We start from the raw sequence: 24,988 nt of genomic DNA on the forward strand, positions 1-24,988 counted from the left end.
TGTACAACCAGGGACGGCCTGTTCAATAGGGCGATATGGGCGACGCACTGCCAAACGGGAAAAGGAAGGGATTTTTTTTCTAATCAATTATATCACGGCAACAGTAGTTATCAGTGTTGTAATCTATACGTCTGATCTGCCACAGTGCCACACTGCCACTAAATGTCGAATCAGGCTAAAGTCGTGCTTCAAATGGCTCCACCCCCTTTTGGGGCGATTTCAGTCAGATTGAAAATCGCCCAGAACTTCTGTCATAGACTCCCATGTAAAATCTATTTTTTTCAAATTTCAGAGCCTTCAATACAATCTCAATGGGTGTCTGTGGGCTTGCACTTACGCGCTTTCGTCACATGAACGTAACTAAGAAAAGAGAGGGTAGCAGCGTCAATCAATTCACTACTACTATCAACATGGCTAGGCTTCAGTGCAACTCGATTGTGTCTTTGAAAGAATTTCCTTTTTGTCGGCGAACAAATGAAGATAAATTGGCAACGAAACAATTAGGACCTCCCAGACCAAATTTAATAATTCAAAAGGTTTCTACTAAAGGGGGGAAGTCCTACACCCGAGGATTTTCCAAAAAAATGGTACGAACGAAAAAAATAACATTGCCACTCAACTGGATGAGGGATACAGGCTAGCTGTCCGCCGCCACAACGATGAGGTTAGTGTTGATAATCACAAGTTTACTGGAGAACTGAGACCAAGTAGAGACTTTGGACAGGGTGGATATGGTTATATTGCGATATTGTCAATACAGTATATCGTAAAGTATCACTATGTAACTCGATTTCTTTCACCCCAATCCCTCAAATTAACGGTAAATAACTGAATTGTTTGCCCCACATTTAGCTAAGATGATTAGCTAGCCAGCTAAAATGTTTTATTTAGTTAGCAGTCGCATCTACAATAGTTTACTGTCAATAACATGTCTCCAAAAATGACGTGGTGTCTCCAATTGTGTTGACATTTTACAATTGCGATGCGCATCCATGAGTATCCACTTTCTGTAGCTCAGCTGGTAGAGCACGGCGCTTGTAACGCCAAGGTAGTGGGTTCGATCCCCGGGACCACCCATACACAAAAATGTATGCACGCATGACTGTAAGTCGCTTTGGATAAAAGCGTCTGCTAAATGGCATATTATTATTATTATTATTATTATTCCAGCCTTGTGTAGGTCTCCAATTTTGTCCCTGACATCCTTGGAGAGCTCTTTGGTCTTGGCCATGGTGGAGAGTTTGGAATCTGATTGATTGATTGCTTCTGTGGACAGGTGTCTTTTATACAGGTAACAAGCTGAGATTAGGAGCACTCCCTGAGATCAGTCAATAAATGATTCTGGTATTGACTTATATGCTGCCCCTGTCTTCATGTTGTTGCTGGACATATCTTTTTAAAAATGTGTGTAGGTCACCTAAATCATCAGAAAAATTGCCCCTCCTGAGAATTTTTTCAGGAGCCGCCACTGTGTACAACATTACATTTTTTAGATCAACTGGTACTATGGTTCCTCTTGATGGTAAATATGTTTTACTTTTGTTTCATGATAAGGACTTAGATCAGAACATAGTGTATATAATAAATATCTTCATTATGTATGGTAACTATTATATACATAACTGCAAGTGGTCAAAAGAAAATCCCAAATTCTTACTTTTTAAAGTTGACTTGAATTTTATTTGAAAATTCTGCGTAATCTGAAAAACCATTAAGCAAAACGAACCCTAAATGCCTGTGAAGCCTTGTGTATTTTTGTTTAAATGTGTATACCCCATGTGTATAAAGGTTCTGTGTTATTTTGTAGATTTTTTAAAGATATGTTTGTATATTGTATTATAATTGTTGTTAATAAAATAAAAATAAATGACGGTTATTATATTAATATTTGCGCATAAAATCGTTTCCACCGACATTTGTCGCATTATTAATTTGACCAACACATAAAGATCCCAGTTTGTCTAGCGTATTTTTGTTTGTCTACATTTCGAACATTTACTGAAAAATGTTTCCATCAGGCCTGTCATTACATTTTTTTATTTGACATGTACTTTACTTGCATAAAACATCCGACATGTACTTTACTCGCATAAAAAGGTCGGTTGGAAACCTGGTTACTGACGTTTATATATATAGTGAAACCTCCCCCAGCTAGTGAAACCTCCCCCTACTGAAAGGCCTATTGTGCGACGGAAGTGGGATATCCCTACGGCTGTGAAATATCGCTCCGTTTTTCTTAAATATCTCTCCGCTCTAACCACAAAAACAGCTCATAGCTCGTTGGGAACTAGACTCCTTTGTGCGGGAATTACACTCCTGCTGCTGGTGTATACACTTGTTTACTTGTTAGCTACATATACACTGACAAAAGAGTCCGAGGTTGCCGCATAGTTAAACTAGCACACTAGCTGTCAGCCAGACCACACGATAGAGGCCATCGCTTCCGCATAGGATCAAGCATTAAGGTAAGATATTTCCAAACGACGACTGCCTGTCAACTTGTCTCAGCTTTTCATAATCATGATTGTATGGTGTTGACAATCTATTATATGTTTAGTTAGCTACATATATTGATAGCAAGCTAGCTAGCTGGCCAGTTGATTTTGTTGCTAACGTTAGCCTAGCTAACTACTATGATTTTATAGGGCAACATGACATTAACTTCCTAGCTATTTAACATTGCTTTTTGAATGGCATTTTTGTAGACATGATTTGGTTACTATTCACTATAGGTAGACTTACAAATGTCTGCCCTAAGTATATACCCTTCCATGCTAATTCAATGCTTTAGCTATATTGCAAGCCTTAAATGTATTTACTTATTTTGTCTCACTGACTGCTGCTTGCAATATCAGTACAATCTATCAGGAAACTTGTGATATGCATGTGTGGGTTTAGGAGTTTCTTTTTTACCAGCCCTCCCTCTGCAGCTTGTGCCCAACATGTTGCCACAGTCAAATTGTGCTCACCAAAACATACTGTCAAATAAAAAATAACTCTCTCCTCATAAGGACACAGCCCAGTAAAACGGTTGTGGCCCCACTGTGGATTCCCTGAATAGGACCAGAGTGGAGGCAGTCGTAGGCAGAGTGGGCGCCACGTGAAGTGTGGTTTCGGCTTCCTCCATGAGTAACAATGCTGGTCAAAGAACTCCACGGACTCGGGCGGCGAAGGAAGCCCAGGGGGCAGGGGGGACAATGACACGGATCCCTCAGAACCAGAGTGTGGACCCTTCCTACAGGCCAACCCCCACTGCAGGCCCAACCACAGCCTGCAGTGGTGGAGGGAGCTCCTGTGTCCTGAGTAAGCTGATCCAGCTGTCGGCTCTGCCGCTATCGCGCCACCAGCTGAAGAAGTTGGAGGAGCACAGGTATAGCAGTGCAGGCCACTCCCTTCTGGAGCCCTTCATGCAGCAGTACTGGGAGTGGCTAGTGGCGCGTGTGCCGGGATGGATAGCCCCCAACCTCATCACTATCGTGGGCTTGGCCACAAACATCCTCACCACATTGGTGTTGGTGTACTACTGCCCCACTGCCACTGAACAGGTAGGTGCAGGGGCACTGCTGGGAATTCTAGGCCCTGGGGAAGAATTTGACGTTGGGGCCCTTTCGCACACTGTCAATCACATGACCCTCCCACCCACTGAGCATACACATATTAATTAATGAGCAGTTGTTGCTACTAATAATAACCATGGATTAGTAGGTCAATGTTTATGTTGTCACAGCTGTACAACTAATATACACTACTGACAGGACATCGAGAAAAGACGAGGGCCTTCAGACTTTCTTGATTGAAAAGTATTGATTGTCAGATATAGCCTACCCTTTCAGAGCCAAAGTCTAGATATGATTGTTTTGCCAATGTTTGCTGCACTTTTTTCTAGATAAGTATGCTACATAGCCTAATACTATCCACATTGTCTGTATGTGAAAACTGTATTCTAAACCAGCTTACAGTAATAGCCTTTGATGAACATTATGTTGCGGTAAAACACCAGAATGTCATAAACCGTGACTTCCTCACTGAATTTCAATGTCACTCACTTGGATGTATCTGAAAACGTTACTAGCTGTCAAATTCTCCCTTCCTCCATCCTAGTTTCCTCAATTTCTCTCAAAGCTCATTGGAGGAGGAGGTCAAATGGAGAGACCTTGGATCCTCTCCTCCAATGTGCTTTGAGAATAATTTATGGAAACAAGGAGGCAAGGATTTGACACTAGCTAGTAACATTTTTGTCACTAGCTATACTGAACAAAAATATAAATGCAACCATTTCAAAGATTTTACTGAGTTATAGTTCATATAAGGAAATCAGTCAATTGAAATGAATTCATTAGGCCCTAATCTATGGATTTCACATGACTGGGAATACAGATACCTTAAAAAAATTGGTAGGGGCGTGGATCAGAAAACCAGTCAGTATCTGGAGTGACCACCATTTGCCTCATGCAGCACGACATCTCCTTCGCATAGAATTGATCAGGCTGTTGATTGTGGCCTGTGAAATGTTGTTCCACTCCTCTTCAATGGCTGTGCGAAGTTGCTGGATATTGGCGGGAACTGGAACACGCTGTCGTACACATCAATCCAGAACATCCCAAACATGCTCAATGGGTGACATGTCTGTTGAGTATGCAGGCCATGGAAGAGCTGGGACATTTTCAGCTTCCAGGAATTTGCAACATGGGGCCGTGCATTATCATGCTGAAACATGAGGTGATGGCGGCGGATGACTGGCACGACAATGGGCCTCAGGATCTGGTCATGGAATGTCTGTGCATTCAAACTGCCATCGTTAAAATGCAATTGTGTTCGTTGTCCATAGCTTATGCCTGCCCATACCATAACCCCAGCGCCACCGCGGGGCACTTTGTTCACAATGTTGACATCAGCAAACCGCTCGCCTGCATGACGTCTGCCATCAGCCCGGTACAGTTGAAACCGGGATTCATCTGTGAAGAGCACACTTCTCCAGTGTGTCAGTGGCCATCGAAGGTGAGCATTTGCCGACTGAAGTCGGTTACGACGCCGAACTGCAGTCGGGTCTAACATGGGTTTGAATGAGAAGAATAGGAATACAGTGGTTGCTATTCTATACTAAACAAAGCTATAAACTCAACATGTAAAGTGTTGGTCCAATGTTTCATGAGCTGAAATAAAAGATCCCAGAAATGTTCCATATGCACAAAAAGCTTATTTCTCTCAAATGTTGTGTACAAATTTGTTTACGTCCCTGTTAGTGAGAATTTCTCCTTTGCCAAGTTAATTCATCCACCTGAAAAGTGTGGCATATCAAGAAGCTGATTTAAACAGAATGATCATTACACAGGTGCACCTTGTGCTGGGGACAATAAAAGGCCACTCTAAAATGTGCAGTTTTGTCACACAACACAATGCCACAGATGTCTCAAGTTTTGAGGGAGTGTGCAATTGGCATTCTGACGGCAGGAATGTCCACCAGAGCTGTTGCCAGAAAATTCAATGTTAATTTCTCTACCATAAGCCGCTTCCAATGGAGTTTTAGAGAATTTGGCAGTACGTCCAACCGGCCTCACAACCGCAGACCACGTGTAACCATGCCAGCCCAGGACCTCCACATCCGGCTTCTTCACCTGCGGGATCATCTGAGACCAGCCAACCGGACAGCTGATGAAACTGAGCAGTATTTCTGTCTGTAATAAAGCGCTTTTGTGGGGAAAAACTCATTCTGATTGGCTAGGCCTGGCTCCTCTGTGGGTGGGCCTGGCTCCCAAGTGGGTGGGCCTATGCCCTCACAAGCCCACCCATGGCTGCTTCGCTGCCAAATCATGTGAAATCCATAGATTAGGGCCTAATGAATTTATTTCAATTGACTGATGTCCTTATATGTAACTGAAACTCAGTAAAATCGTTGAAATTGTTGCATGTTGCGTTTTATACAGTGGGGAGAACCAGTATTTGATACACTGCCGATTTTGCAGGTTTTCCTACATACAAAGCATGTAGAGGTCTGTAATTTTTATCATAGGTACACATCAACTGTGAGAGACGGAATCTAAAACAAAGATCCAGAAAATCACATTGTATGATTTTTAAGTAATTAATTTGCATTTTATTGCATGATATAAGTATTTGATCACCTACCAACCAGTAAGAATTCCGGCTCTCACAGACCTGTTAGTTTTTCTTTAAGAAGCCATCCTGTTCTCCACTCATTACCTGTATTAACTGCACCTGTTTGAACTCGTTACCTGTATAAAAGACACCTGTCCACACACTCAATCAGACTCCAACCTCTCCACAATGGCCAAGACCAGAGAGCTGTGTAAGGACATCAGGGATAAAATTGTAGACCTGCACAAGGCTGGGATGGGCTACAGGACAATAGGCAAGCAGCTTGGTGAGAAGGCAACAACTGTTGGCGCAATTATTAGAAAATGGAAGAAGTTCAAGATGACGGTCAATCACCCTCGGTCTGGGGCTCCATGCATGATCTCACCTCATGGGGCATCAATGATCATGAGGAAGGTGAGGGATCAGCCCAGAACTACACGGCAGGACCTGGTCAATGACCTGAAGAGAGCTGGGACCACAGTCTCAAAGAAAACCATTAGTAACACACTACGCCGTCATGGATTAAAATCCTGCAGCGCACGCAAGGTCCCCCTGCTCAAGCCAGCGCATGTCCAGGCCCATCTGAAGTTTGCCAATGACCATCTGGATGATCCAGAGGAGGAATGGGAGAAGGTCATGTGGTCTGATGAGACAAAAATTTAGCTTTTTGGTCTAAACTCCACTCGCCGTGTTTGGAGGAAGAAGAAGGATGAGTACAACCCCAAGAACACCATCCCAACCATGAAGCATGGAGGTGCAAACATCATTCTTTGGGGATGCTTTTCTGCAAAGGGGACAGGACGACTGCACCGTATTGAGGGGAGGATGGATGGGGCCATGTATCGCGAGATCTTGGCCAACAACCTCCTTCCCTCGGTAAGAGCATTGAAGATGGGTCGTGGCTGGGTCTTCCAGCATGACAACGACCCAAAACACACAGCCAGGGAAACTAAGGAGTGGCTCCGTAAGAAGCATCTCAAGGTCCTGGAGTGGCCTAGCCAGTGTCCAGACCTGAACCCAATAGAAAATCTCTGGAGGGAGCTGAAAGTCCGTATTGCCCAGCGATAGCCCCGAAACCTGAAGGATCTGGAGAAGGTCTGTATGGAGGAGTGGGCCAAAATCCCTGCTGCAGTGTGTGCAAACCTGGTCAAGACCTACAGGAAACATATGATCTCTGTAATTGCAAACAAAGGTTTCTGTACCAAATAGTAAGTTCTGCTTTTCTGATGTATCAAATACTTATGTCATGCAATAAAATGCAAATTAATTACTTAAAAATCATACAATGTGATTTTCTGGATTTTTGTTTTAGATTCCGTCTCTCACAGTTGAAGTGTACCTATGATACAAATTACAGACCTCTACATGCTTTGTAAGTAGGAAAACCTGCAAAATCGGCAGTGTATCAAATTATTGTTCTCCCCACTGTACATATCCTTTAAAAAATATATATTTCACTTTATTACTTTCCAACCCCACCACCCCTTCCCTAATTGGAGCGAACTAGTGAACAACAATGCTTATGCCTCTACTTCCAGCTATTCTCAACTTCCTCTACCCTCAACCTTTCTGAGTATTTTCATGATGTCCATCCGGTTTGCTTTTATATGCCATATCCTTCTAACCGTGCTCTTTCACATAAGCTCTCAACCTATAACCTATATACTTATTATGGACACAGTATGCTTACATTATTAGTTATCTTGTTGTTATTAATTGTTGTTAGTTGTTATTAGTCCCATGCTTCAACTCCATTCAACACCACCCATCTATCTCTTAACACCGTCCATATTGGATTTCTATTTGCTATATATCTTTCAACTGTACTGTGATGTTTTACAAAAGTTCTGAACCTTTCTATACTCATTGTTTCTACAGATGGTAAATTGAAAAAAAACATTCTTGCAAAAAGTATTATAATATTATTGATCGATTGACTATGACTTTTCAGATCATCCAGTAATGTTATCCGCAGGGTTAGCTCCAGGTAAATATTGCAATCCTTTAGCCATTCCTGGACCTGTGTCCAAAAACAAGCTACAAATGGACATTACCAAAACAAATGATCTAATGATTCTGTCTCTTCGCAGCAAAATCTGCAGAGCTGGGAAGATTGTATCCCCCATATAAATAACATTCTATTGGTAGCAAGTATTTTATATAATAATTTAAATTGAAAAACTCTACGTTTTGAATCCGGTGTCGTTTTGCATATCAGTTCATAAACACTATGCCATTGGATCGGTACGTCAAAAATCTCTTCCCAACTATTTTGCAATCTGTATGGGACGGCTGTCAATCTTTTGGTCCTTAAATGACACTGGTATACTTTTTTATTTATCACTTTTCTTTAAACAATTATGTTCTTTAATGCAAGGCCGACAGACAAGTTCCTTACTTTTTCCCCCTTCTACTTTTCTCTTCCATTTTTGCGGTAATGCTGCAATTATTTAGTTGTAATTTTGGGTAGAGCAGACATTTCCATATGTTTTTGTTAGCTGCATGTGCGACATAACTCCACCAGTCCTACCGATGATATCATTTACGAAGATTATACCTTTGTTAAACATTTTGTCAAAAAAATAGTTTATCAATTAGAATATTTGAGTTTAACCACTATTTGTTGCATTATTTGTTCTGTCTTTTCTGGAGGATTAAATTGAAATTGCAACCAACTTTCTATGGCTTGTTTTAGAAATAGTGATATTTGGGAGATGATTTCCTTTTAAAATAACTGCAAATGAGTTGTTGTAATCTGAATAAAGGGAAAAAGGTCATTCTTGAACATTGGTTGAGACAATCTTACTAATTTTCTAGAGAACCAGTTTGGATTTAAGTATAACTTTTGTATGACTGAAGCTTTTAGTGATAAGTCTAATGCTTTAATATTTAATAATTTCTGTCTTCCGAATTCATATTCATTATATAAATAGGCCCGTTTAATTTTGTCTGTCTTGCCGTTCCAAATAAAATTGAATATTTTTGTACTTGTCTTTCTTGCACTAACACTATCGTACTTTCATTTCATACTAGCACTGATTTTGCCGATAGCTGCTTTTTTGATGAAAGTGTTTTACAATAACTGTGATATGTGGTTGTCTTACCTACCTTAGTTGAGTGCAGAGCATCTGCTAAATGACAAATGTAATTGTAATCATATTACTCAAACATGGAAATTACATTAAAAAGGCAGAACCCATGCTTTTCTGTGAATGTGGAGGAGCACTAGACTAATACAATTATTGTGAAAGTTTTGTTTGATGCCATAGAGAGCAGCCTCATTTATGATGTTGAATGTCTGTGCCCTTTTCCTTTCAGGCACCTCTGTGGGCGTACCTGTCTTGTGCAGTGGGCCTCTTCATCTACCAATCACTGGACGCCATCGATGGGAAGCAGGCACGGCGCACCAATAGCAGCACCCCACTGGGAGAGCTCTTTGACCATGGTTGTGACTCCCTCTCGACAGGTGTGTGTGCTGAAGCGTGTGTATACAGTTTCAAACGAACATACACAACACACTCAGACTACAAAGGACAGTACAAAATGCACTCACAGACTCCTACAAATACGCTCTCTAAGATGGAGATGCAACATACCCATAGATGTAGACATAACACACTTGCAGACATAAACAACAAACACTTACATTCATAAACAGAATAATTTGCATTATATTGGTCGACCGAAAGTCGTCTGTTCTTTCAACCAATCGATTGCTCAATTTTTAACTTGTATTTTTCCATTTATAGACACACCCTATGTGATTTAATAAAATCAACTATGTGCATTGAGCTTGTCTGATGCTTTAAGCTTACGTTTGATGCCTCGAGGGCGCCAGAGATCTAGATAACCAGAAGAAGTAAAACCTTAACCTGACCCAACTATTCTCCTCCCGCTCCTGCTGGCTTTCGCAGATTCTGCCATTACTCTCCTGAAGTTGCCGGTAATAGGCTACATGAGGAGTCGGCAACCTTTCTCATGTGGAATGCCAATTTATTTGACAAATTCTACCGATCTGCGTGCCAGTTATGGTTTTCATATGCACAGTTTCGTGAAACAGTTTCCTTTAATTTATAATAACATCTTCATATCTCAATCATTGTCGTGGTTAATCAAAATTCGATCCAAATCTAAATGAAAATGATACAAACCTAAAAAGTAGCTTCTATTGTCATTGCCAACTATGTAAAAATAGCCTACATAAAGCCAACAAATAAAAACATTGCAGCCTGCAGGTAGAAAATATCCTGATTTAAAAATTAATTTCCTATAAATCACATTGGCTACACATGGCCTGTCTACACTGAACTTGAAACATTGTATCAACTGTTAACTTGGGTCCAGCCCAAAGCTTGCACTAGCGAACTTGCAACATTGTATAAAATATTCTGGGCCCTCAGTTTCCCGCACCAGTGAGCTCGGGACAGCCACAACTGTAGTCTGTTTGCGCAAGGGATAAGAAGCAGTGCTTGACTTGGGCAGGAGCTCACCGGAGCTGAGTACTGGCACCTAAAATGTTCTACTGCTTGAGCTCCTATTCCTCTTATAGAATATTAGCACTCTCAAGCACTGATAAGAAGCCTATTTTATGACGTGTCCACTGGATCAGAGCATGACATTTTTCCCTTTCACGCTGAGTGGTTATCGAAAGAGAGAGAGCTGGAAAGATTTTTCAAATACATTGAGGAACCATTGTAATTCTCAATGGATGTAAAAACAGACTTTGTTTGCTTGCTGTTTGAGGTGAAGAAAACATTACTTTGAGAAGCTCCACAGATCATTAGTAGTGGTGCGTTAAGCCAATCAGAAATACTATCAGATCCCCAAGTGGGCACATTTTATATGCCTACATTTGCGCGCAGGCCAGGTAGCCTATAGGCGTACTTCTATGCATCCTTACTCAACCTTGACAGGAGCGCTCCAAACAAAAGACAATAACTAAATTGACAAAACTTGGAAATTGAATTAAATAAACCAAAACTTGTTTCTCACAATATAGGTTGTGCACTCTGCAAACAATGTGTCCACTCTGACAATGAGAACAGGAAGACAGGAATAGAATCATTTGGTTTTCAACAGGACAATGACCCAACACACCTCCAGGCTGTGTAAGGGCTATTTTACTAAGAAGGAGAGTGATGGAGTGCTGCATCAGATGACCTGGCCTCCACAATCCCCCGACCTCAACCCAATTGAGATGGTTTGGGATGAGTCGGACGGCAGAGTGAAGGAAAAGCAGTCAACAAGTGCTCAGCATATGTGGGAACTCCTTCAAGACTGTTGGAAAAGCATTCCAGGTGAAGCTGGTTGAGAGAATGCCAAGAGTGTGCAAAGCTGTCATCAAGGGAAAGGGTGGCTATTTGAAAAATATAAAATGTATTTGGATTTGTTTAACACTTTTTTGGTTACTACATGATTCCATATGTGTTATTTGATCGTTTTGATGTCTTCACTATTATTCTACAATGTAAAAATAAAGAACAATCCTGGAATGAGTAGGTGTATCCAAACTTTTGACTGGTACTATATATATACAGTTGAAGTCGGAAGTTTACATACACCTTTTAATACATTTAAATTACGTTTTTCACAATTCCTGACATTTAATCCTAGTACAAATTCCCTGTCTTAGGTCAGTTAGGATCACCACTTTATTTTAAGAATGTGAAATGTCAGAATAATAGTAGAGAGAGTGATTTATTTCAGCTTTTATTTCTTTCATCACATTCCCAGTGGGTCAGAAGTTTACATACACTCAATTAGTATTTGGTAGCATTGCCTTTAAATTGTTTAACTTGGGTCAAACGTTTTGGGTAAACTTCCACAAGCGTCCCACAATAAGTTGGGTGAATGTTGGCCCATTCCTCCTGACAGAGCGTGTGTAACTGAGTCAGGTTTGTAGGCCTCCTTGCTCGCACACGCTTTTTCAGTTCTGCCCACACATTTTCTATAGGATTGTAGTCAGGGCTTTGTGATGGCTACTCCAATACCTTGACTTTGTTGTCCTTAAGCCATTTTGCCACAACTTTGGAAGTATGCTTGCATTGTCCATTTGGAAGACCCATTTGCGACCAAGCTTTAACTTCCTGACTGATGTCTTGAGATGTTGCTTCAATATATCCACATAATTTTCCTTCCTCATGATGCCATCTATTTTGTGAAGTCCACCAGTCCTTCCTGCAGCAAAGCACCCCCACAGCATGATGCTGCCACCAACGTGCTTCACGGTTGGGATGGTGTTCTTCGTCTTGCAAGCTACCCCCTTATTCCTCCAAACATAACGATGGTCATTATGGCCAAACAGTTCTATTTTTGTTTCATCAGACCAGAGGACATTTCTCCTAAAAGTATGATCTTTGTCCCCATGTGCAGTTGCAAACCGTAGTCTGGCTTTTTTCTGGCGGTTTTGGAGCAGTGGCTTCTTCCTTGCTGAGCAGCCTTTCAGGTTATGTCGATATAGGACTCATTTTACTGTGAATATAGATACTTTTGTACCTGTTTCATCCAGCATCTTCACAAGGTCCTTTGCTGTTGTTCTGGGATTGATTTTTCACTTTTCGCACCAAAGTACGTTCATCTCTAGGAGACCGAACGCGTCTCCTTCCTGAGCGGTATGACGGCTGCGTGGTCCCATGGTGTTTGTACTTGCGTACTATTGTTTGTACAGATGAATGTGGTACCTTCAGGCATTTGGAAATTGCTCCCAAGGATGAACCAGACTTGTGGAGGTCTACCATTTATTTTCTGAGGTCTTGGCTGATTTCTTTTGATTTTCCCATGATGTCAAGCAAAGAGGCACTGAGTTTGAAGGTAGGCCTTGAAATACATCCACAGGTACACCTCCAATTGACTCAAATATAAAAATACAACCTCTCCCTCAACGTGACCAAGACAAAGGAGATGATTGTGGACTACAGGAAAAAAAGAGGACTGAGCACGCCCCCATTCTTATCGACGGGGCTGTAGTGGAATAGGTTGAGAGCTTCAAGTTCCTTGGTGTCCACATCACCAACAAACTATCATGGTCCAAACACACCAAGACAGTCGTGAAGAGGGCACGACAAAGCCTATTCCCCCTTAGGAGACTGAAAAGATTTGGCATGGGTCCTTAGATCCTCAAAGAATTCTACAGCTGCACCATCGAGAGCATCCTGACTGGTTGCATCACCGCCTGGTATGGCAACTGCTTGGCCTCCGACCGCAAGGCACTACAGAGGGTAGTGCGTACGGCCCAGTACATCACTGGGGCCAAGCTTCCTGTCATCCAGGACCTCTATACCAGGCGGTGTCAGAGGAAGGCCCTCAAAATTGTCAAAGACTCCAGCCACCCTAGTCATAGACTGTTCTCCCTGCTACCGCACGGCAAGCGGTACCGGAGTGCCAAGTCTAGGTCCAAAAGACTTCTCAACAGCTTCTACCCCCAAGCCATAAGACTCCTGAACAGCTAATCATGGCTACCCAGACTATTTGCACTGCCCCCCCACCCCATCCTTTTTACGCTGCTGCTACTCTGTTAATTATTTATGCATAGTCACTTTAACTCTACCCACATGTACATATTACTTCAACTATCTCAACTAGCCGGTGCCCCCGCACATTGACTCTGCACCGGTACCCCCCTGTATATATAGCCTCCCTACTGTTATTTTATTTTACTTCTGCTCTTTTTTGCTCAACCCTTTTTTTGTTGTTGTTTTATTTTTACTTTTTTTGTTAAAAATAAATGCACTGTTGGTTAAGGGCTGTAAGTAAGCATTTCACTGTAATGTCTGCACCTGTTGTATTCGGCGCATGTGACCAATAAAATTTGATTTGATTTGAAAATGATGTCAATTAGCCTATCAGAAGCTTCTAAAGCCATGACATCATTTTCTGGAATTTTCCAAGCTGTTTAAAGGCACAGTCAACTTAGTGTATGTAAACTTCTGACCCACTGCAATTGTGATACAGTGAAATAATCTGTCTGTAAACAATTGTTGGAAAAAGTAGATGTCCTAACCGACATGCCAAAACGATAGTTTGTTAACAAGAAATTTGTGGAGTGGTTGAAAAACGAGTTTTAATGACTCCAACCTAAGTGTATGTAAACTACCGACTTCTAATGTGTGTGTGTGTGTGTGTATATATGTTTGTTTTTAGTCGAGCAGTAACAAACAATCTCGGTCGACCAACAGCCTAACGACCATACAATCGACCAGTCGACTAATTGGGGTCAGCGCTAATTTCCATACAAATTATCCTTCTCCATGACCACTATCCTTGTGTACCGTCCTCCTAAATCTAATTAATAATTCCTGTCTGATCTCTCTGAACTACTCACCATTGCTGTCCCACTCTCCCCCCGCTTACCCACTACATCTCCCTCAATGGCCACACCTCATACTCAAGCTCCGTACATAAGCTCCAAATAGTTCAAAACTCTGCAGCCCGACTTCTCACCCATATTAATTCCTGTGCAGCACATCACCCCTGTCCTCCGTGAACTCCACTGTCTCCCAGTCTCCCAACGCCCTTCACCACCTTGACCCCCTTACCTCTCAGACCTTCTCCCCTGCTAACCCACACGTGCTCTCACCTTGTCATCCCCAGGTCGAAGCTCCAGAGCTTCGGCGAGTCCATCACCGTCTTTCAGTCCCTCATAAAGCCCACATACAAGCAAAGCAATATCCAACAACGACACTCCTCTCTCCACCATATTGAGCACCACCTAACCCAAAACCCTTACCCTACCCAATACCCTAAACCGTGTTCGTATCCTAACCCCAATCTTGCCCCTTACCCTAAACTGGGTTTGTATCCAAACCCCAACCCTACCCTCCCCATACACTGATACATCACACTCTTTCACTTCCTTGAGCCCACCCCTCTCTTTGTTCATGTTTTTGTTTAGTCTGATGTTTTGTTTTGACTACTGTTTTACAATTGTAAAGTGACTTTTGGGTCCTTGAAAACAGCTATATACAGTGGGGGGAAAAAAGTATTTAGTCAGCCACCAATTGTGCAAGTTCTCCCACTTAAAAAGATGAGGCCTGTAATTTTCATCATAGGTACACGTCAACTATGACAGACAAAATGAGGAAAAAAAATCCAGAAAATCACATTGTAGGATTTTTAATGAATTTATTTGCAAATTATGGTGGAAAATAAGTATTTGGTCAATAACAAAAGTTTCTCAATACTTTGTTATATACCCTTTGTTGGCAATGACACAGGTCAAACGTTTTCTGTAAGTCTTCACAAGGTTTTCACACACTGTTGCTGGTATTTTGGCCCATTCCTCCATGCATATCTCCTCTAGAGCAGTGATGTTTTGGGGCTGTCGCTGGGCAACACGGACTTTCAACTCCCTCCAAAGATTTTCTATGGGGTTGAGATCTGGAGACTGGCTAGGCCACTCCAGGACCTTGAAATGCTTCTTACGAAGCCACTCCTTCGTTGCCCGGGCGGTGTGTTTGGGATCATTGTCATGCTGAAAGACCCAGCCACGTTTCATCTTCAATGCCCTTGCTGATGGAAGGAGGTTTTCACTCAAAATCTCACGATACATGGCCCCATTCATTCTTTCCTTTACACGGATCAGTCGTCCTGGTCCCTTTGCAGAAAAACAGCCCCAAAGCATGATGTTTCCACCCCCCATGCTTCACAGTAGGTATGGTGTTCTTTGGATGCAACTCAGCATTCTTTGTCCTCCAAACACGACGAGTTGAGTTTTGACCAAAAAGTTCTATTTTGGTTTCATCTGACCATATGACATTCTCCCAATCCTCTTCTGGATCATCCAAATGCACTCTAGCAAACTTCAGATGGGCCTGGACATGTACTGGCTTAAGCAGGGGGACACATCTGGCACTGCAGGATTTGAGTCCCTGGCGGCGTAGTGTGTTACTGATGGTAGGCTTTGTTACTTTGGTCCCAGCTCTCTGCAGGTCATTCACTAGGTCCCCCCGTGTGGTTCTGGGATTTTTGCTCACCGTTCTTGTGATCATTTTGACCCCACGGGGTGAGATCATGCATGGAGCCCCAGATCGAGGGAGATTATCAGTGGTCTTGTATGTCTTCCATTTCCTAATAATTGCTCCCACAGTTGATTTCTTCAAACCAAGCTGCTTACCTATTGCAGATTCAGTCTTCCCAGCCTGGAGCAGGTCTACAATTTTGTTTCTGGTGTCCTTTGACAGCTCTTTGGTCTTGGCCATAGTGGAGTTTGGAGTGTGACTGTTTGATGTTGTGGACAGGTGTCTTTTATACTGATAACAAGTTCAAACAGGTGCCATTAATACAGGTAAGGAGTGGAGGACAGAGGAGCCTCTTAAAGAAGAAGTTACACGTCTGTGAGAGCCAGAAATCTTGCTTGTTTGTAGGTGACCAAATACTTATTTTCCACCATAATTTGCAAATGAATTCATAAAAAATCCTACAATGTGATTTTCTGGATTTTTTTTCTTTCTCAATTTGTCTGTCATAGTTGACGTGTACCTATGATGAAAATTACAGGCCTCTCATCTTTTTAAGTGGGAGAACTTGCACAATTGGTGGCTGACTAAATACTTTTTTTCCCACTAAGTCCCATTTATTATTATACTGAACAAAAATATAAACGCAACACTTTAAAAGATTTTACTGAGTTACAGTTCATATAAGGAAATCAGTCAATTGAAATTAAATTCATTAGGCCCTAATATATGGATTTCACATGACTGGGAATACAGATATGCATCTGTTGGTCACAGATACCTTTAAAAAAAATGGGCCTCACAATGGGCCTCAGGATCTCGTCACGGTATCTCTGTGCATCCAAATTGCCAATGATAAAATGCAATTGTGTTCGTTGTCCGTAGCTTATGCCTTCCCATACCATAACCCCACTGCCACCATGGGGCACTCTGTTCACAACATTTACATCAGCAAACCGCTGTGAGGCCGGTCGGACGTACTGCGAAATTCTCTAAAACGACGTTGGAGGCGGCTTATGGTAGAGAAATGAACATTCAAATTCTTTGGCAACAGCTCTGGTGGACATTCTTGCAGTCAGCATGCCAATTGCACGGTCCCTCAACTTGACATCTGTGGCATTGTGTGACAAAACTGCTCATTTTAGTGGCCTTTTATTGGCTCACCTGTGTAATGAACATTCTCTTTAATCAGCTTATTGATATGCCACACCTATCAGGTGTATGAAATCTATTTTTTTTTTTTTTTTTTTTTTTAATTATTATTTTTTTTTTGGGGGGGTGGATCAGCATAATATTGCAGATAGATTGTATCTTCTATCAATGTTATTGTCTGCATCACTTCCAATCCCCCATGTTTTTTATATATATACTCCCCTTTATTACTTTTCAACCCCACCATCCTTTCCCTACTTGGAGTAAATTAGTGAACAACAATGCCCAGGCCTCTACTTCCGGTCTATACTTACTATCTACACCTTATGGACACAGTTAATTTTACAATAATTCTATTATATACAGTGGGGAGAACAAGTATTTGATACACTGCCGATTTTGCAGGTTTTCCTACTTACAAAGCATGTAGAGGTCTGTAATTTTTATCATAGGTACACTTCAACTGTGAGATACTGAATCTAAAAATCCAGAAAATCACATTGTATGATTTTTAAGTAATTAATTTGCATTTTATTGCATGACATAAGTATTTGATCACCTACTAACAGGTAAGAATTCCGGCTCTCACAGACCTGTTAGTTGTTCTTTAAGAAGCCCTCCTGTTCTCCACTCATTACCTGTATTAACTGCACCTGTTTGAACTCGTTACCTGTATAAAAGACACCTGTCCACACACTCAATCAGACTCCAACCTCTCCACAATGGCCAAGACCAGAGAGCTGTGTAAGGACATCGGGGATAAAATTGTAGACCTGCACAAGGCTGGGATGGGCTACAGGACAATAGGCAAGCAGCTTGGTGAGAAGGCAACAACTGTTGGCGCAATTATTAGAAAATGGAAGAAGTTCAAGATGATGGTCAATCACCCTCGGTCTAGGGCTCCATGCAAGATCTCACCTCGTGGGGCATCTATGATCATGAGGAAGGTGAGGGATCAGCCCAGAACTACACGGCAGGACCTGGTCAATGACCTGAAGAGAGCTGGGACCACAGTCTCAAAGAAAACCATTAGTAACACACTACGCCGTCATGAATTAAATCCTGCAGCGCACCCAAGGTCCCCCTGCTCAAGCCAGCGCATGTCCAGGCCTGTCTGAAGTTTGCCAATGACCATCTGGATGATCCAGAGGAGGAATGGGAGAAGGTCATGTGGTCTGATGAGACAAAAATAGAGCTTTTTGGTCTAAACTCCACTCGCCGTGTTTGGAGGAAGAAGAAGGATGAGTACAACCCCAAGAACACCATCCCAACCGTGAAGCATGGAGGTGGAAACATCATTCTTTGGGGATGCTTTTCTGCAAAGGGGACAGGACGACTGCACCGTATTGAGGGGAGGATGGATGGGGCCATGTATCGAGAGATCTTGGCCAACAACCTCCTTCCCTCAGTAAGAGCATTGAAGATGGGTCGTGGCTGGGTCTTCCAGCATGACAACGACCCGAAACACACAGCCAGGGCAATTAAGGAGTGGCTCCGTAAGAAGCATCTCAACGACCTGGAGTGGCCTAGCCAGTCTCCAGACCTGAACCCAATAGAAAATCTTTGGAGGGAGCTGAAAGTCCGTATTGCCCAGCGACAGCCCCGAAACCTGAAGGATCTGGAGAAGGTCTGTATGGAGGAGTGGGCCAAAATCCCTGCTGCAGTGTGTGCAAACCTGGTCAAGACCTACAGGAAACGTATGATCTCTGTAATTGCAAACAAATGTTTCTGTACCAAATATTAAGTTCTGCTTTTCTGATGTATCAAATACTTATGTCATGCAATAAAATGCAAATTAATTACTTTAAAATCATACAATGTGATTTTCTGGATTTTTGTTTTAGATTCCATCTCTCACAGTTGAAGTATACCTATGATAAAAATTACTGACCTCTACATGCTTTGTAAGTAGGAAAACCTGCAAAATCGTTAGTGTATCAAATACTTGTTCTCCCCACTGTGTGTGTATGTGTATATATATATATTTTTTTTTATTTTATTTTTTGCTCCTGAACTTCTTCTACTCTCAACCTCTCCGATCATTTTCATGATGTCCATCCGGTTTGCTTCTATATGCCATATCTTTCTAACTGTGCTCTTTCCCAAAAGCTCCCAACATACAACCTATATACTTATTATGGACACAGTATGCTTACATTATTAGCTATCTTTGTTATTATTTGTTGTTATTTGTTATTAGTCCCATCCTTCAACTCTATTCAATACCTCCCATCTATCTCTTAACACCATCCATATAGGATTTCTATTTGCCATATATATTTCAACCGTACTGTGATGTTTTACAAAAGTTCTGAACCTTTCTATTCTCATTGCTTCTACAGATTGTGAATTAAAAATACATTTTTTTGCTAAAAGTATTATTATATTATTGATCGATTGACTATGACTTTTCAGATCACCCAGTAATGCTATCTGCAAGGTTAGCTCCAGGTAAATATTGCAATCCTTTAGCCATTCCTGGACCTGTGTCCAAAAACAAGCTACAAATGGACATTACCAAAACAAATGATCTAATGATTCTGTCTCTTCGCAGCAAAATCTGCAGAGCTGGGAAGATTGTATCCCCCATATAAATAACATTCTATTGGTAACAAGAATTTTATATAATAATTTAAATTGAAAGATTCTAATTTTTGAATCTGGTGTCGTTTTGCGTGTCAGTTCATAAACACTATGCCATGGGATCGGTACGTCAAAAATATCTTCCCAACTATTTTTGCAATCTAAATGGGACGGCTGTCAATCCTTTGGTCCTTAAGTGAAACTGATATACTTTTTTATTTATCACAGTTTTCCTTAACTAATTATGTTCTTTAATGCAAGGCCGACAGACAAGTTCCTTACTTTCTCCCCCTTCCACTTTCCTCTTCCACTTTTGCGGTAAGGCTGCAATTATTTGGTTGTAATTTTGGGTAGAGCAGACATTTCCATATGTTTTTGTTAGCTGCGTGTGCGACAACTCCACCAGTCCTACCGATGATATAATTTACGAAGATTATACCTTTTTTTAAACATTCTGTCAAAAGATAAAGGTTTTTTGTCAATTAGTATATTTGAATTTAACCACAATATTTGTTGCATTATTTGTTCTGTCGTTTCTGGAGGATTAAATTGAAATTGCAACCAACTTTCTATGGCTTGTTTTAGAAATAGTGATATTTGGGAGATGATTTCCTTTTCAAATAACTGCAAATGAGTTGTTGTAATCTGAATAAAGGGAAAAAGGCCTTTCTTGAACATTGGGTGAGACAATCTTACTAATTTGCTTGAGAACCAGTTTGGATTTACAGTGGGGGAAAAAAGTATTTAGTCAGCCACCAATTGTGCAAGTTCTCCCACTTAAAAAGATGAGAGAGGCCTGTCATTTTCATCATAGGTACACGTCAACTATGACAGACAAAATGAGAAAAAGAAATCCAGAAAATCACATTGTAGGATTTTTATGAATTTATTTGCAAATTATGGTGGAAAATAAGTATTTGGTCACCTACAAACAAGCAAGATTTCTGGCTCTCACAGACCTGTAACTTCTTCTTTAAGAGGCTCCTCTGTCCTCCACTCGTTACCTGTATTAATGGAACCTGTTTGAACTTGTTATCAGTATAAAAGACACCTGTCCACAACATCAAACAGTCACACTCCAAACTCCACTATGGCCAAGACCAAAGAGCTGTCAAAGGACACCAGAAACAAAATTGTAGACCTGCACCAGGCTGGGAAGACTGAATCTGCAATAGGTAAGCAGCTTGGTTTGAATAAATCAACTGTGGGAGCAATTATTATGAAATGGAAGACATAAAAGACCACTGATAATCTCCCTCGATCTGGGGCTCCACGCAAGATCTCACCCCATGGGGTCAAAATGATCACAAGAACGGTGAGCAAAAATCCCAGAACCACACGGGGGGACCTAGTGAATGACCTGCAGAGAGCTGGGACCAAAGTAACAAAGCCTACCATCAGTAACACACTACGCCGCCAGGGACTCAAATCCTGCAGTGCCAGACGTGTCCCCTTGCTTAAGCCAGTACATGTCCAGGCCCGTCTGAAGTTTGCTAGAGTGCATTTGGATGATCCAGAAGAGGATTGGGAGAATGTCATATGGTCAGATGAAACCAAAATAGAACTTTTGGTCAAAACTCAACTCGTCGTGTTTGGAGGACAAAGAATGCTGAGTTGCATCCAAAGAACACCATACCTACTGTGAAGCATGGGGGTGGAAACATCATGCTTTGGGGCTGTTTTTCTGCAAAGGGACCAGGACAACTGATCCGTGTAAAGGAAAGAATGAATGGGGCCATGTATCGTGAGATTTTGAGTGAAAACCTCCTTCCATCAGCAAGGGCATTGAAGATGAAACGTGGCTGGGTCTTTCAGCATGACAATGATCCCAAACACACCGCCCGGGCAACGGAGTGGCTTCGTAAGAAGCATTTCAAGGTCCTGGAGTGGCCTAGCCAGTCTCCAGATCTCAACCCCATAGAAAATCTTTGGAGGGAGTTGAAAGTCCGTGTTGCCCAGCGACAGCCCCAAAACATCACTGCTCTAGAGGAGATCTGCATGGAGGAATGGGCCAAAATACCAGCAACAGTGTGTGAAAACCTTGTGAAGACTTACAGAAAACATTTGACCTGTGTCATTGCCAACAAAGGGTATATAACAAAGTTTTGAGAAACTTTTGTTATTGACCAAATACTTATTTTCCATCATAATTTGCAAATAAATTCATTAAAAATCCTACAATGTGATTTTCTGGAGAAAAAAAATCTAATTTTGTCTGTCATAGTTGACGTGTACCTATGATGAAAATTACAGGCCTCTCATCTTTTTAAGTGGGAGAACTTGCACAATTGGTGGCTGACTAAATACTTTTTTACCCCACTGTAAGTATAACTTTTGTATGACTGAAGCTTTTAGTGATAGGTCTAATGCTTTAATATTTAATAATTTCTGTCCTCCGAATTCATATTAATTATATAAATATGCCCTTTTAATTTTGTCTGGCTTGCCGTTCCAAATAAAATGGAATATTTTTTTCTCATAGAATAAAAAAAACTGTTCGCTAGGCGTAGGCAAGACCATAAGCAAATAGGTAAACTGGGATACTACTAAAGAGTTAATCAGGGTGATTTTTCCACAAATTGACAGGTATTTTCCTTTCCATGGTAGTAACATCTTATCTATTTTTGCTAACTTTCCATTAAAATGTATTGAAGTGAGATCATTTATTTCCTTTGGGATATGTATTCCGAGTATATCCACATCACCATCAGACCATTTTATTGGTAAACTAAATGGTAATGTAAAAATTTTATTTTTTATTGATCCAATACGTAATATAGTACATTTGTCATAATTTGGTTGTAATCCAGAGAGGTTAGAAAATGTATCTAGATCCTCTATGAGGCTGTGGGGGGATTCTAGTTGTGGATTTAAAAGAAAACATGAATCATCAGCGTACAATGACACCTTTGTTTTTAAGCCCTGGATTTCTAATCCTCTGATAATATTATTGGATCTGATTTTAATAGCTAACATCTCGATGGCCACAATAAATAGATATGCCGATAGTGGACAACCTTGTCTCACTCCTCTTGACAGTTTAAAACTTTCTGAATAAATAGCCATTATTTACTATTTTACACCTAGGGTTACTATATATGATTTTGACCCATTTTATAAGAGATTCTCCAAAATTGAAATGCTCCAGGCATTTATATATAAACCCCAGTCGAACTTTATCAATGGCTTTTCGAAGTCTGCTATGAATAGCAGGCCTGGTTTCCCATATTTTCCATAGTGTTCTATTGTTTCCAATACTTGCCTTAAATTATCTCCAATGTTATTTCCATGTAAAAAACCTGTCTGTTTAGAATTAATAATATCCGACAATACCTTTTTAATTCTATGCGCTATACATTTTGTAAGGGGCCTCCAATTTTGTAAATGGACTGGATCTTTATATTTTCCACTTGTATCCTGTTTCAGTAATAATGAGATCAGACCTTCTTCTTGAGTGTCAGATAATCTACCATTTACATAGGAGTGGTTAAAACATGCTAATAATGGTCCTCTTAGTATATCAAAAAAGGTTTGGTATACCTCGACTGGTATGCCATCCAACCCTGGAGTTTTCCCAGACTTAGTCTTTAAATGCATCCAGAAGTTCCTCCTCTGTAATTTCACCTTCACATGAGTCTTTCTGTGTGGCTGTTAATTTGACATTATCAATAGAAAAAAAATCTCTACAATTAGCTTCAGTTAGAGGAGATGGAGGCGACTGAAAAGAAAACATATGCTTAAAATATCATTTGGTGAATTATGGGTGACTCCGTCAATTGTAACCAGTTTCATTAAGTTCTTTTTGGTAGCATTCCTATGTTGAAGATTAAAAAAGAATTTTGTGCATTTTTCCCCATATTCCATCCAGTTTGCTTTATTTTTATAATATATTACACTTGATCTTTCTTGAATAAGTTTCTCCATTTCTTTTTGTTTTTCATCTAATTCATTCTGAGCCTCTATGTTACAGTTTTTATTGCCATCTATCTGTTCTTTTAGACTTTCTATTTCCTTTCTTAGTATAAACTCTTTTGACCTAAATTGATGAGTACTGAATTGCATGGCCTCTAAAGGCACATTTAAAGGTGTCCCATACAATAAGGGGATTCGCTGTACCTATGTTATGTTGGAAAAAGTCAGTTATAATTTCCTTTGTTCTAATTATAAATAAATTATCATCCAATAGGCTTTCATTAAATTTCCAATATCCTCGCCCACGTGGAAATTCAGTAAGAGTAATGTATATGCCTATTATATGATGGTCCGACCGCATTCTGTCCCCTATCAACACTTTTTTTTTGTATGAATTATCTTGGCAAAGAAAGAAATGCTCACTAACATGGATGTAAACAAATTTGTGCACAACATTTTAGAGAAATAAGCTTTTTGTGCGTATGGAACATTTTGGGGATCTTTAATTTCATCTTATGAAACATGGGACCAACACTTTACATGTTGCGTTTTTATTTTTGGTCAGTGTAGTATTATCATTATTTCTCATGTAATTGAACTTTTTTCTCTCTCTGTCACACTCTCTCTTTCCCTCTCTCTCTGCATCCGTTGATGTCACTGTTACTTGACCCATAGTAAAATCTATTTTTCTTACCTGTGTTCATTTCCACACGCAATTAAGCTCAGTAAGGATGATACCTAGCCTGGTTCCAGATATGTTTGTGCTCTTGCCCACTCCATTGATTACTGTCATTGCCATTACAATGAGTGAGAAGGAGTTGGCATGGTAGCACAAACAGACTGACACTCAGGCTAGAGGATACCTGCCTCTTTGAATCTTTCTCTCTCTCACTCACTCATTCTCTCTCCGACTTCCTTCTCTCCCCCTCCCTCAGTGTTTGTGGTCCTGGGCACCTGTATCGCCGTCCAGCTTGGCACTAACCCCGACTGGATGTTCTTCTGCTGCTTTGCCGGCATGTTCATGTTCTACTGTGCCCACTGGCAGACCTACGTATCGGGCACCCTGCGCTTTGGCATGTGAGTGAGTTGGGGGGGTACAAACCAGGCAAACGGCCAGGACAAGAGCATCATGCCTGATGTTCCAGGGGCCGTATTTATAAAGCATCTCAGACTAGGAGTGCTGATCTAGGATCAGGTCCCCCCTCTTATTCTTTCTGAATAAAAAGGCAAAACTGATCCTATATCAGCACTCCTAGTCTGAGACGCTTTATGAACACAGGTCCTGAAATTTA

At 41.0% G+C, this 24,988-nt stretch overlaps 1 protein-coding gene across 1 annotated transcript in view; it reads left to right on the forward strand.

Annotated features, from left to right (window-relative positions):
• The first annotated feature begins 2,182 nt into the window (after positions 1–2,182).
• Positions 2,183–24,988, forward strand: part of LOC121545965 (choline/ethanolaminephosphotransferase 1-like) — a 30,249-nt gene continuing 7,443 nt past the window's right edge. Inside the window, exons 1-4 of the mRNA XM_045209395.1 lie at positions 2,183–2,465; positions 3,012–3,545; positions 9,415–9,562; positions 24,632–24,773. Coding sequence (XP_045065330.1) covers positions 3,126–3,545; positions 9,415–9,562; positions 24,632–24,773 — 710 coding nt within the window. The 5' untranslated portion in view covers positions 2,183–2,465; positions 3,012–3,125. The remainder of the gene's footprint in view (positions 2,466–3,011; positions 3,546–9,414; positions 9,563–24,631; positions 24,774–24,988) is intronic.

Source organism: Coregonus clupeaformis, chromosome 30 (assembly GCF_020615455.1).
Source record: "Coregonus clupeaformis isolate EN_2021a chromosome 30, ASM2061545v1, whole genome shotgun sequence".
NCBI lineage: Eukaryota > Metazoa > Chordata > Actinopteri > Salmoniformes > Salmonidae > Coregonus > Coregonus clupeaformis.